Below are 15,341 nucleotides of genomic sequence, written 5' to 3'. Positions count from 1 at the left end.
TTTTGGGGAGTTTAACCCTCTGCGAACAGCACAGCCAAAGATAAGAATTCACATGCAGATTTCTGTTGCTCTTTATCTGCATAATTTCCTGCATAATCTCTGGTATCATGCCCTGCAAGTTCCAGTGACCTGTTTCCCTGAGCTCAAATCTACTTTTCCTGAACTCGGTGAGGCCTGGGTTCCTTCCCCCTGGGCCAAAGTCCAGAAATGGCCTTCAGGCAGAAAACCACGGTGATGCTGGGGGCTAGTCCTCTTTGCTTTCCTTCTCTCAGGGATCGCAGGTCCATTATTTCCTGTTTTCCACCCTCTGGAACAGTTGAATATATTTTATACACTTCTTTATTTGTTAATAGTGAAAGGGAAAAAACAAATACTAGTAATTTCACTAATGCCGAACTCTCACAATTTCTTATACTTTTTTTTTTTGGCTTATAAAATAGTAGAAACAGGAAGATTGAAGGAAACGTGTCTTCCTTTCCCTCCAGTGGACAGATTATGAAAGAGTTTCTCCTGATTTAAGATAGGCCATCTTTCTTAGAATAGTAGTTCCCAGCAGAATCCACAGCATTATGTTCAACAGACGTGTCCTCTATTTTCACTCAAAAAAGAACTTTCTTGTTGAATTGTTAAAACTCTCCATGTGAAAGGTAAGTGGAGAGTGGTAAAATTAGTACGGTTTTCAATTCCTGCAGTCATTGTAGGGAATAGTTACCCTGCTTTGAAAAAGAATAAAGAGGCAAGTTTTAATCTACAGTGTAATTACTGATATTTATTTAGTTTCACAAATTAAGATGACACAGCAAAGGCTCCTCTGAGTTTATTAGTCTAGCTTATTGTTGTTTTTTTGTCCCTAGCCACAGTGTAGTCTTATTCTTTATGTGAATGCACTTCCTTAGATGGGGTACATAATTTATAAGAAATTTATTTTGCATATACAATATGTGATTTATACTTGTTTCTTTTTTTGGCTTACTGATATCTATTATTAAACCTTTTGTTTTCATATGTTGGTATACCTTCAATCTGTGAACAACAATGTGTTTCCTTGTGTGCATGCTAAGTCACTTCAGTCATGTCCAACGCTTTGAGACCCCATGGACTATAGCCTGCCAGCCCTCCTCTGTCCATGGGATTCTCCAGTCAAGAATACTGGAGTGGGTTACAATGCCCTCCTCCAGGGATCTTCCCGACCCAGGGATTGAACCTGCATCTCCTGCATTGGCATGCAGATTTTTTTACTGCTAGCACCACCTCGAGTGTGTTGATAAACATCAGCCCAATGTCATTCAAGCCTTTGAGACAGTTTTTATCGAAGTTTGCTTTAACTGTGAAAAGCAAAGAGGAAGAGATCATGAAAAGGTAATGGAATTATTTACCTAGATGCCTGACATAGTGATGGTTTTATCGTGCGTACTGACTTCAAGAACCATGGATTCATAATTCTTCTAGTTTTTGAAGCATAGATCAGGAGAAATTGGGCTCTAGCATTTCATGCCCAGTTCAGTTCAGTGGCTCAGTCATGTCTGACTCTTTGTGACCCCATGAACCACAGCACGCCAGGCCTCCCTGTCCTTCACCAACTCCCAGAGTTCACCCAAACTCATGTCCATTGAGTCAGTGATGCCATCCAACCATCTCATCCTCTGTCGTCCCCTTCTCCTCCTGCCCTCAGTGTTTCCCAGCATCAGGGTCTTTTCAATTGAGTCAGCTCTTTGCATGAGGTGGCCAAAGTACTGGAGTTTCAGCTTCAACATCAGTCCTTCCAATGAACACCCAGGACTGATCTCCTTTAGGATGGACTGGTTGGATCTTGCAGTCCAAGGGACTCTCAAGAGTCTTCTCCAACACCACAGTTCAAAAGCATCAATTCTTTGGTGTTCAGCTTTCTTTATAGTCCAACTCTCACATCCATACATAACCATTGGAAAAACCATAGCCTTGACTAGATGGACCTTTGTTGGCAGAGTAATGTCTCTGCTTTTTAATATGCTGTATAGGTTGGTCATAACTTTCCTTCCAAGGAGCAAGCGTCTTTTAATTTCATGGCTGCAATCACCATCTCTAGTGATTTTGGAGCCCAGAAAAATAAAGTCAGCCAGTGTTTCCACTGTTTCCCCATTTATTTGCCGTGAAGTGATGGGACCAAATGCCATGATCTTAGTCTTCTCAATGTTGAGCTTTAAGCCAACTTTTTCACTCTCCTCTTTCACTTTCATCAAGAGGCTTTTTAGTTCTTCTTCACTTTCTGTCATAAGGGTGGTGTCATCTGCATATCTGAGGTTATTGATATTTCTCCCTGCAATCTTGATTCCAGCTTGTGATGTACACTGCCTATGAGTTAAATAAGCAGGATGACAATACACAGACTTGATGTACTCCTTTTCCTATTTGGAACCAGTCTATTATTCCATGTCCAGTTCTAACTGTTGCTTCCTGACCTCATACAGTTTTCTCAAGAGGCAGGTCAGTTGGTCTGGTATTTCCATCTCTTTCAGAATTTTCCACAGTTTATTGTGATCCACAGAGTCAAAGGCTTTGGCATAGTCAATAAAGCAGAAATAGATGCTTTTCTAGAACTCTTCTTGCTTTTTTGATGATCCAGCGAATGTTGGCAATTTGATCTCTGGTTCCTCTGCCTTTTCTAAAACCAGCTTGGACATCTGGAAGTTCACGGTTCACGTATTGCTGAAGCCTGGCTTAGAGAATTTTGAGCATTACTTTACTAGCATGTGAGATGAGTGCAATTGTGCCGTAGTTTGAGCATTCTTTGGGATTGCCTTTCTTTGGGATTGGAATGAAAATTGACCTTTTCCAGTCCTGTGGCCCAGTCATCTGCAAATATCCAGTATTGAAACTAAAAGCATATAATTTTATGTGGGCAGGAAATAAAGATAGAGCTGTATTTTTTACAGTGTAGATCTAAAAAAAAATGCCGGTCTGACTTTTTTCCCTTTTGGGTCAAGGCAAGGCGTGCTATGAAAAGTCTCTGTAGGTTCCAGGTATGCTGTTTAGGCCAAGAATTCTTAACCCCAGGGAATAAGATTTAGGACCTGGGGTCTGTGAACCTCAATGGGATAAAAGTTACATCTTTATTTTACTCACCTCTAAGTTACATTTCTATTTATTGTAAATGTAGGTATAAAAAATAGTAATGTTAGCAGTTTTATGAGTTTTTCACAGAAATAACCTGTTTTTATATGATAAAACTATGGTTTTAGATATATCTAAAGTACAATAAGAAGGAAGGACATGTAGCAATATATCAAAGATCTGGTATTTAAAAAATTGAATTGTATTCCACTATAATTGGTTCCCTTGGTAATCCTGTGTATTTTATTAACTTTTTAAAAAATACTGCCTGAGAAGAGTTCATTGACTTCATTATACATCCAAAAGAGCTTTCTTTACTTGCTCACACACTAAAAGTGCCTAGTTCAGGCAATTAAAATTACCATTTTTACTTTACCTACCTTAAATATCCTCTTTTGTTTCTGTTCTTGCCTGCTGGTGTTAAGCTACTAATAGGCCTTTAATTTCAGTTTTACATCCCGCTCTCCCTTAGCATCTTTATTGACTACATAACAGAGGAGATAGAATATATGTCCAGAAAAAAGATTCTGGACTCCAGGACAGACAGATTGCCTAGTTTCCCATTGAAACTCTGTGACTTATTTAGCTGTGTAAGTTATCTAAACTTTTAAATGTTTTGGTTTCTTCCTTTATTGGGTTGTTGTCAAGATTAAGGGAGTAGAGATTTATTAAAGGAAGTTATGTTGCTGTGAGTGCTATGCATGTGTCTGCTATTATTATTACTGTTTATTCCAAAAAATACTTGATTATCATTATATGAGCTAGGCCCTAGACATTCAGCCTAAGACAAATGCTCCTTTTCCAAAAGCTTTAAGTCTAGTGGTACAGACAGAGCTTGGGAAAGGTTTTATTAATAATCTAAGTATTAAGTAGGAGGAATGCAAGATTCTTTGCTGTATCTTGAGGATGGATTCAGGGTCAGACAAGGAGGATGTTGAAGCTGAATGAGCAAAGAATGGAACAAGCATTCCCAGCAAAGCAGCATCATTTGCAAAGGCTCTGAGGTGAAAAAGATCCTGATACATCTGAGAATTAAAAAAAAAAAAAAAGGCAGTGTGGCTACACAATATAGACAATGCAGAAAGAGAGGGCTGTCGGATAAAACGTGAGAAGTCGGCAGGGGCCAGATCTGGCAAGACCATGCTGGTTTTAATGTTTGAGGTCCTATCCTTATCGCACTGGGAATCTTTAGGTCTGCATTTGTAAAGGATGTCTGCTAACAGAAAATAAGGTGTGGAGGAAGATCTTCCATAATAGATATAGCAGAAGGAGGCAACAGAAGCAGCCCAAGAAGAGATAGTAACCTGTTGATGGACTTAAATGACCTGGAATGGCTCTAGCAGAGATGGGGAGATAAGGAGCTCTTCCATGATTAGCTTGAGGAATTTGATGATTCATTGCAAGGGGAGGATGAAAGAGGAGTTAACCCATTTAGGCTTCCATCTTGAGCAGTTAGGTGGATGGTAGTACCATCTGCAGAGTGGATGAACACACTGGAGGAGGAATAGGTTTGGAGACGTATAAATGGAGTCAGTTTTGAACATAGTAAGTTTGAGTTCCCTGTGAAATCTGTAAGAAAGTATGGCAAGAACCACCGCAATATTGTAAAGTAATTAGCCTCCAATTAAAATAAATTAAAAAAAAGATGATATCAGTAGTTAGCTGGATACACTTACAAGTCTGTTGATCTAAGTTACTTAAGAATCTGACTACAGGAAAGTAAGGATGGATTAGAAAAAGAATGACTTTTCTTTAGAGCAGGTAAAAGGGAAATGTAAGAGCAAATGATCTGAAGCTGATCTAAATGAGGGACAGCTGGGGATACAGACTAAGAATGCCAAGGAATGTTAATTGGAAGTTGGAGGAATGAAATTTATTTCAAAGATATGCTGAAAAAGCAGTTACTTCAAAAGACTTTTTAAAAGTTTAGAATGTACCCATCAAGAATGAAGTATAAAAGATTTTAAGGGGAAAAGTAAGGATGAGTTGGAGATAATTCTAGTGAAATTTAGTATGTAGTTCTGACTTAAGAGACTATGTACCCAGGGTAAATGTGATCTAGTTCTAATTAGACAACTCATCATCATTCACATCATAGTCTCTTTAATGTAAAGATGCTAGAGTAGCCCTTTTAGTTTGCCACACTGACATTATTGAACAGTATCAAACCTTAATTATTAAGGCTTTTTTTTTTCTTCCCCCTGCTTTCCTTCTGTTTCTCCCTTCGTCCATCTCTCCTTCCTTATTTCCTCCCCTCCCTCCATCCCTTCCTAGGAGGGAGCTAGGATAGGATGTATAGTTAGGATAAATAGGACAATAAGAGAAAAAGATGCTGTTGTTTTTTAAATAGGTAGCTTACAGGGTGGATCTTTATTTTAAATGATTCTAAGTCCCAAGCTAATAATTATTGCAGGGTAAATATACACATTCTGTTGGAAGTTCACCATTGAGCATTAATTTTTATCACACTTCATATTCCTTCTTCCCACAGTCTGTTTCTTTGGTTGCCACTGCTGTTTCTGTTAAAATTTCTTTCATCCTTAGGTAGAGAAATCCTGAGCTAGATAAAAGTCTAGTTTGACTACTCTTCTTAGAGAACATTATTCTTTGGGTAGCTCAGGGATCTACTTCATGAATGTATAATCTTAAAATTGCTTCCTGTGTCTTCCGTTGTGAATTCACTTAATTTCAGCTGTATGGCAACTCCTTAGGAATAAAAAGAAATCCAGAAAAAATATCAGGTGTAGTAATTTTTTTTTCTTTCCAGTTTTTCTTTCAAATACTACTGTACGGCTTCATGGGTAGTGTGGGTACCTTTTAAAAGAGTATTCTCAGCTTCTCCCTCCCATACCTTATAATCTTGCTGTCATTCATTTTTCTTATCAAAAGCATTGTTGCTGTTATTTTCAACAAACTGTTATCTGTTAGGTAAATTAAAAATAAGAAGAATTTTAAAAATTACTTTATGTTAATGTATTCCTTTCTAATACTCTTCCTTTTTTATGTACATCCTAATTTCTGACCTATGTGATTTTCTTTCTCTCTGGATAACTTATTTTAACATTCCTTGTGGTAGATCTACTTGCAAAAATATCCCTCATTTTTTGTCTGGGAAAGTCTTTATTTCTCACCTTTGAAGGGTAAGTTCACTGGATATAGAATTTTAGATTGGTGACTCTTTTTTTCTTTAAATATTTTGAATATTTCAGTCTGCTTTCTTCTTGGGCATGTGGTTCCCAAGAGAAGTCTGGTATAATTCTTATCTTTTTTCCTCTGTTGGTAAAGTCTCCCACACCCCTTTCTCCTCCAGATATCTCCAGACCTCTGGTCTGGCTTCTTTCCAGGTTTTCTCTTTGGGTTTGGTTTTGTGCAGTTTTAATATTATATGGCCAGGTGTAGCTTTGGTATTTATCCTTCTTGGAGTTCTTTGGATCACCCAAGTCTGTGGTTTTGTGTCTGTCATTGATTTTGGAGTATTCTTAGCCATTATGATGTCAAATAGTTCCTCCGTTCTTTTCTTTCTTTTTCTGGTATTACTGTTATGCATATGTTAAAACATTTTGTAATTATTCTTCAATTTTCAGATATTCTGTCCCATCTTTATTTTTTTTCCCCTCTCTGTGCATTTCAGTTTTGAAAGTGTCTACTGTTATATCTTAAAACTCTTTGATTTTCTTCTTGGCCGTGTCTAGTCTACTCATGAGCCCATCAAAGGCATTCTTCATTTTGGTTAACATTGTTTTTGACCTAACATTTTCTTTTGATTCTTTCTTAAGAGTTTTCAACTCTCAGCTTATGTTACTCACATGTTCTTTAATGTTGTCAACTTTTTCAATAAGTCCTTTGGCATATTGCTTATTATTGTTTTAAATTCCAATTCTGATAATTACACATTTTCTGGTGCTTGGTTTGTCCCTCCACGTTGTTTCTTTTTGCCTTTTAGTGTTGCTGGTCATTTTTTGGTTGAAAGTTGGACATGGTGTATTGAGTAAAAGGAGCTTTGGTAGAAATGTCTTCAGTGTAAAGTGTTATGTTTATCTGGCTAAGAGTCAGTCTATGTTTACTATTTGTTGTAGCTCTTGTGGCCAAGGCTAAAGATTTTTCTTCTATCCTTGTTTTTGTTTTCCCTGTTGTCTTTTAAGTATTCCTGGAGATCTTAAATAGGGGTGCACCTTGCAGTTCTTTTAGCTGTATATCATTCCTTGTTATTTTAAAGGGATCCTATTGATATGATGGTAATGTGGGGAGGGATGGAAGGGAACTTCCTATAGTCCTATGATTAGGTCTCAGTCTTTTAGTGAATCTTTTGCTTCCCCTATGTCAGTTAGGCCTTAGTGAAATGGTTCTCCTTGTGACTAGGCCTTATTAAGGAGAACAGAGTTCAGTAGTATTGTTAAATCATTTCTTTTCTTCTTCTGCCAGAAAGAGGTGAGTTTTCTGTAATCTTCATAGTGAGAACCTGGTGAGGCTTGTAGAGGTACACCTCATAGAATTTTCAGGAATCCTTCTTTGAGGCTGAGCCTTCTCCTAATTTTTTGTTCTTAAGCTAGTATTCACACTGAACCTCCAGAAATTAATCAATTTTAGTTGAAAGTGTTCCTACCCCAGGACTCGCTTTAGCCAACACTTCTGCTCCTGGGCTTTTGTTACCAGTAAGTCCTGTTTCTCTGTATCTGCCTATTTGTCTAGTTTTCGGGGAAGCAGTTTGCTCTGTGAACTCAGTTTTCTGATGGATCTAAGAAGAGTCATTGATTTTCAGTTTGTTCAGCTTTTTTTCTTTTTGTTAGGGTAGGAGTGACTGTTTTCAAGCTCTTCATATTTCAGACCAGAAAGTCAGAAATTCCCTTGTTTCTTATTAGAATGAAGATTTTACTTTAGCTCATTCATCTTAGTCTCTTAAACCTTGTCTTTCCCCTGTACAACCTTCACTGGAAACAATATTTTTAGTGAATATTTGAACATAGATTACATTTGGGCAGAGATACCTTTTTCATCTTTTTTTAAAAAATTATCTTTTCACTTGTTGACTTTTCTAAATGCAGACTGCAGTCCTTCTTAAGCTGTAAGGCTGTGAATCCTGCTCTTTTTTTTAAGCATCAATTCAGCAGTTAGAAGGATTTTTTAAAAAAATTTGAAGCAGTTATCTCCCTAAAAGGATGTAGACAGAATGAACAGTGCAGAGAATTTGTATACTGTGTTAAAGTACTTTCAATGCTTCAGACACTATCTTGTGTGGATACAAGGAAGAATAAGGCAGGTTACTTAAATTTTAGTATTCTTAGACTAGTCAGGTAACAGACAAGCCAATAACATCATACTCAAATCACCATGCATGTCCAGAGGAGCATAGAGGTGGGACATTTTGTCTTACCTTGGGAGATTGGGAGGAGGCAGGAAAAAGTCACCTAAAGTAGCTGACATGTGATCTATTTCTTGAAGGCTGACTAGGGTGGAGGAGAACATCCCATGCAGACAGAACTGCCCGTCAGATAGATGGTTTAGTCTATGATTGCTTTTTTTCTGCAGTCAGAACTTGGAGAGCAAAGCAAATTGGGCAAGTTAGGTAGAGTTTCTCCAATTCTGCTTGATGTATGGTTTTATTATAACACATACTTGCCTTATAAAGTTTTTCAAAGTCAGTGTAACCAGTTTTGAATTTTTTTGTTTTATATTGTAGTATGAGATTTGGAATTAACTATACTGTGTATTTCATATTTACATAAGGCACAACCTGCCAAGGTAGTTTTTTAATTATCAAATTATGTCTTGTAAGTATTTTGCATAGTGTAGAATTCATTTGAGTTAAGTTTGACTGGTTCTATTGCTGCTTTAAAATGTAAGGATATTTTATGATTTCATAGAAGGAAATTTTTAGAATCGATAACCCACTCATTTTAGCTAATCTCATTTAGTTAAGCCATTTCTCTTGAAGTTGTAACCCGTTATATAATTTCATGCATATTTCTTCCTACATATATTTACTTGACTCTTTCAGGTCTATAATACTGCCACTTTCTGGCAAAGGTATAATGAGCGTAATTTTAAATTCTTCATGAGATACAAGTTGTTGTTCGTTGTTCAGTCACTAAGTCATCTCTGACTCTTTGCAATCCCATGGACTACAGCACACTAGATTTCCCTGTTCTTCGACATGTCCCAGAGTTTGCTCAAACTCATGTCCATTGAGTCAGTGATGCTGTCTAACCATTTCATCCTCTGTCACCCCCTTTTCCGCCTGTCCTCAGTCTTTCCCAGCATTAGGGTCTATTCCAATGAGTCAGCTCTTTGCATCTGGTGGCCAAGCTTTGGAGCTTCAGCTTCAGCATCAGTCCTTCCAATGAACATGCAGGGTGAATTTCTTTTTAGGATTGACTGGTTTGATCTTGCAGTCCAAGGGACTCTCAAGAGTCTTCTCCAGCACCACAGTTCGAAAGCATCAATTCTTCAGCACTCAGCCTTCTTTATGGTCCAGCTCTCACATCCATGCATGATTACTGGAAAAACCATAGCTTTAACTAAACAGACCTTTGTTGGCAAAGTGATATCTTTGCTTTTTAATGTGCTGTCTAGGTCTGTCATAGCTTTTCTTCCAAGGAGCAAGCGTCTTTTTTTTTTTTTTGAGCAAGCGTCTTTTAATTTCATGTCTTCAGTCACCATCCACAGTGATTTTGGAGCCCAAGAAAATAAAATCTGTCACCACTTCCACGTTTTTCCCTTCTGTTTGCCATGAAGTGATGGGACCAGATGCCACGACCTTAGTTTTTTTGAATGTTGAGTTTTAAGCCAGCGTTTGCATTCTCCTCCTTCACCCTCATCAAGAGGCTCTTTAGTTCCTCTAAACATTCTGCTATTGGAGTGCTTGTCAATTAATAACTAATAGATTATTGCCTAGTTCTATTGATAGTTTAGTGTCATAGCTCTTGAAATTACTTTAGTCAGCCAAGATAAAACTGTTCTAGCACACATCTAATATACTGTTTCTAAAATGAATGAATATGTATATAGAGAAGGAGGGAGTTTGAACTTCTTAGAGAAAGCAGGATAGGGAATCTTATTTTAGATTACAAAAGACAACACCAAAGCAATCTTAATTTTCTAAAAAAAAAAAAAAATCTGATTTTGTTTCATAAAATTTGACCTTTAATTATGCTCCTGCTAAAATTATTGCCTGAGAAAGTGTGCACATATGATTTGATTCAAGATATTTTTGGAACACTTCTTAAACTGACCATTAAAGCATATTAAATCATCATTAAATCCAGACATTTCTTTCTTCACTCTCTTTACTTTCCTTAATAGAAATAGTGTATTAGTTTTCTATTGCTTCTGTAACAATTTACCATAAATTAAAACAATACAAGTATATTATCATACAGTTCTTGGGGTCAGAAGTTCAGTTTGCATGTCACCAGACTAAACTCAAGGTATTGGACAGGCTAGTCCTTTCTGGAGTCTCTAGGGAGTGAATCCAGTTACTGCTTCTTTGAGTTGTTGACAGAAACCACTTCCTTCAAGAGTAGGACCTAGGTCTTATTTTCTTATTGACTCTAAACTGAGATTTATCCTGCCTTTTAAAGATTACCTCACTTCCTGGCTCATCGTTTCCTTCTTGCATCTTCAAAACTGGCAATAACCTGTTAAGGCCTTCTCACTTTGCATCTTTGTGACATACTGTTCTTCTGTAATCTTTTACTTATAAGGATTTATATGTTTAAATTGGATCCACTTAGATAATCCGGATAATCTCCCCCATCTTGGGTTCTTAACATTAATCGTATCAACACAGTCCCCTTTGCCATCCTGTAATGTATTTCAAATCCTGAAAGATGATGCTGTAAAAGTGCTGCACTCAATATGCCAGCAAATTTGGAAAACTCAGCAGTGGCCACAGGACTAGAAAAGGTCAGTTTTCATTACAATTTCAAAGAAAGGCAATCCCAAAGAATGCTCAAATTACGGCACAATTGCACTCATCTCACATGCTAGTAAAGTAATGCTCAAAATTCTCCAAACCAGGCTTCAGCAATACGTGAACTGTGAACTTCCAGATGTTCAAACTGGTTACTCATTATTAGAGAAATGCAAATCAAAACCACAATGAGGTACCATTACACGCCATTCAGGATGGCTGCTATCCAAAAGTCTACAAGCAATAAATGCTGGAGAGGGTGTGGAGAAAAGGGAACCCTCTTACACTGTTGGTGGGAATGCAAATTAGTACAGCCACTATGGAAAACAGTGTGGAGATTTCTTAAAAAGCTGGAAATAGAACTGCCATATGACCCAGCAATCCCACTTCTGGGCATACACACCGAGGAAACCAGATCTGAAAGAGACACGTGCACCCCAATGTTCATCGCAGCACTGTTTATAATAGCCAGGACATGGAAGCAACCTAGATGCCCATCAGCAGACGAATGGATGAGGAAGCTGTGGTACATATACACTATGGAATATTACTCAGCCATTAAAAAGAATTCATTTGAATCAGTTCTAATGAGATGGATGAAACTGGAGCCCATTATAGAGAGTGAAGTAAGCCAGAAAGATAAAGACCATTACAGAGGGAGGTGGGAGGGGGGACTGGGATGGGGAGTACATGTAAATCCATGGCTAATTCATATCAATGTATAACAAAAACTACTGTAATGATGTAAAGTAATTAGCCTCCAACTAATAAAAATTAAAATAAATAAATAAATAAATAAATAAAAATTAAAAAAAAAAAAAAAAAAAAGACCATTACAGTATACTAACACATATATATGGAATTTAGAAAGATGGTAACAATAACCCTATATGCAAAACAGAAAAAGAGACACAGATGTATAGAACAGACTTGTGGACTCTGTGGGAGAAGGCGAGGGTGGTATGTTTCAAGAGAACAGCATCGAAACATGTATATTATCTAGGGTGAAACAGATCACCAGCCCAGGTTGGATGCATGAGACAAGTGCTCGGGCCTGGTGCACTGGGAAGACCCAGAGGGATCGGGTGGAGAGGGAGGTGGGAGGGAGGACCGGGATGGGGAATACATGTAAATCCATGGCTAATTCATTTCAATGTATGACAAAAACCACTGCAATGTTGTAAAGTAATTAGCCTCCAACTAATAAAAATAAATGGAAAAAAAAAATTAAAAAAAAAAAAATAAAAAGACAGAGGAACCAGAGATCAACTTGCCAACATTCGCCGGATCATCGAAAAAGCAAGAGAGTTCTAGAAAAACATCTGTTTCTGCTTTATTGACTATGCCAAAGCCTTTGACTGTATGGACCACAATAAACTGTGGAAAATTCTGAAAGATGTGGGAATACCAGACCACCAGACCCACCTCTTGAGAAACTTATATGCAGGTCAGGAAGCAACAGTTAGAACTGGACATTGAGCAACAGACAGGTTCCAAATAGGAAAAGGAGTACATCAAGGCTGTGTATTGTCACTCTGCTTATTTAACTCATATGCAGAGTACATCATGAGAAACGCTGGGCTGGAAGAAGCACAAGCTGGAATCAAGATTGCAGGGAGAAATATCAATAACCTCAGATATGCAGATGACACCACCCTTATGGCAGAAAGTGAAGAACTAAAAAGCCTCTTGATGAAAGTGAAAGAGGAGAGTGAAAAAGTTGGCTTAAAGCTCAACATTCGGAAAACTATGATCATGGCATCTGGTCCCATCACTTCATGGGAAATAGATGGGACAACAGTGGAAGCAGTGTCAGACTTTATTTTGGGGGGCTCCAAAATCACTGCAGATGGTGACTGTAGCCATGAAATTAAAAGACGCTTACTCCTTGGAAGGAAAGTTATGACCAACCTAGATAGCATATTAGAAAGCAGAGACATTACTTTGTCAACAAAGGTCCGTCTGATCAAGGCTATGGTTTTTCCAGTGGTCATGTATGGATGTGAGAGTGTGGTGTTGGAGAAGACTCTTGAGAGTCCCTTGGACTGCAAGGAGATCCAACCAGTCCATCCTAAAGGAGATCAGTCCTGGGTGTTCATTGGAAGGACTGATGCTGAAGCTGAAACTCCAATACTTTGGCCACCTCATGCAAAGAGTTGACTCATTGGAAAAGACCTTGATGCTGGGTGGGATTGGGGGTAGGAGGAGAAGGGGACGACAGAGGAGGAGATGCCTGGATGGCATCACCGACTTGATGGATATGAGTTTGAGTAAACTCCTAGAGTTGGTGATCGACAGGGAGGCCTGGCATGCTGCAGTTCATGGTGTCACAAAGAGTTGGACACGACTGAGCAACTAAACTGAACTGAACTGAATGTAACATATTACCAGGTTCCAGGAGTTAGGACCTAGACATCTTTGGGGAGATGTGTTTCTGCCTACCGTAACTGGTAGTGCTAACTGGTGCCTGAGTTTGCTGGATAGGTTTTCCTTTTCTGTTTAGAATACCACTGACTTCTCTTTTTGATTCATTGAATGCAAGTGAAGTGTTAGGATTCAGAGTCATGATAGTACTATATTAGATGTAATACCTATAGGGAAATATAGGTGGAAAGAGAATTCTAGAAATACTGAAAAAAAAAAGAAAATATGCTTAGAATATTACTTTGTAAAATAAGAAGTCCTTATTTATTTTTGAGTTTAACTACTTTCAATCTTTGGTACTAAGGTCCATAGTTTTTCAATACTCAGCAGCAGGAAGTAAGCCAGTAAAGAACCTGTTAATTTAGGATGAAAATATTCCAAAGTAGATACTCATTCAGAGCAATAAATTTTAATAATTTATGTAAATTTTGATAATGAATAACCTTGCATTTTAATGTTATTTCTTTTTTACTTAGATCATCACAAAGTACGTATATGAGCTTCTGGAAAAGGACTGTAATTTGAAAAAAATATCTATTCCAGTAAGTCCAATTTTTAAAAGTATTTATATTTCCAAATAAACTATCTTCAATTCAGAAGAAAACTTTTGTTTTAGATTAACTGTGATAAGTTTAAATGTTAAGATCCTTATGTTTTGATATTGATAAAGATAATATTAAATGCCTGTCATTATACTTCATCTCATTGTGTGTAATAGTTCTTAAAAAGTAATATTCTTTAGTGTAAAGAAAAGAAATACTGATTTTCAGTCTTTTTTGAAAGTGATGTCACAAAAGAGCTACTCTTTCCTCTACCCTTTCTCATTTCATTGGTATAATTTATTTTAGCATGTTTATTTGAAGTAAACCTGTGTGCTCTTTCTTATATTAGACATTGACTATCATTTTAATTATTTCTTGATTATTTTAGATTATATGTTTAATTTCTGTCATATTTCCTCTGAATATCCTCAGATTTACTCCTGTTTGATAACAATACTCCTTTCCTTGTTAGTGGAAGTCTTTTTTTTTTTTTTTTTCATTTTGCACATTTTGCCATTTCGGAATGAAAATGTTTGAAATTTGTTCTCAAATTCAGTTTCTCAAAAGAGCTTTTTTGTTTTGTACAGTATGAAATATTAAGCTTTTGAATGGAGAAATAATAATCTTATGTGTGAGATGATGGTAGACTAGATTAGATTATTTTTACTGTCCCAGACAGTTCTCTGGTTTTTACAATCTTTATGAACCTCAAAGACTTCATGAAAATAATTTATTTAAGGCACTAAACTTAGAGTATTGATAATTTAGTTTACATGAAATTTTACATGAAGTTCTAAAATTCTTTGGGTAGTGTTATTCTACTATCAAGTGAAGGATTTTAGAGTTTTTTAATACTCCCATCCTCCCAAATCACTTACATAAGTTGATTTTTTAAAAAGATCTCTATTTTATATTTAATTTTCTATAGATAACTTCAAGTACTAGGTCATATTGTTGTTTATTAACTTATTCATTCAACAAATATTTATTTTAGGGTGCCAGGCACTTTTCCATGTGCTAGTGATATACTAGTGAATGCAGTATTATTATATGTAATCACTAGGCCAACACTTGTTTATTTGAAAACTTTCCTTTTGACTTAGGTGAAAACCAAGATTTTAGTATTTTTTTTGAGAGTGAATGTAAAAGTCGTTTTCTGGATTCAAACCTCTTGTTTTGTTTTCGACTTTAGGTCTAGTGTCTCACTCTATTAAAACTATATGTTGAATTTGGTCTTCTGGAAAGTAAGGTAGAATTTTGTCACTTTGTCCAGTCTCCTTTTTTGGTTAACTCTATTTCTTTTGAAACTTCTGATGAATGATACTTAAAGAGCCTTAGGTTAATCCATTGTTACAGCACAATTAATTAGTATTGAG

The 15,341-nt window shown here is 36.8% G+C and overlaps 1 protein-coding gene across 8 annotated transcripts in view; it reads left to right on the top strand.

Moving 5' to 3' along the window:
- The window catches only part of ARB2A (ARB2 cotranscriptional regulator A), a 396,180-nt gene that overhangs the window by 89,693 nt on the left and 291,146 nt on the right, over positions 1–15,341 (top strand). For all 8 annotated transcript variants that reach the window (XM_070465818.1, XM_070465820.1, XM_070465815.1 and 5 more), the window contains one exon: positions 13,900–13,965. In XM_070465818.1, the coding sequence (XP_070321919.1) occupies positions 13,900–13,965 (66 nt within the window). The remainder of the gene's footprint in view (positions 1–13,899; positions 13,966–15,341) is intronic.

The sequence above is a fragment of the Odocoileus virginianus genome, chromosome 3 (genome assembly GCF_023699985.2).
Source record: "Odocoileus virginianus isolate 20LAN1187 ecotype Illinois chromosome 3, Ovbor_1.2, whole genome shotgun sequence".
Lineage (NCBI taxonomy): Eukaryota > Metazoa > Chordata > Mammalia > Artiodactyla > Cervidae > Odocoileus > Odocoileus virginianus.
This window is presented reverse-complemented; position numbering and strand designations above follow the sequence as displayed.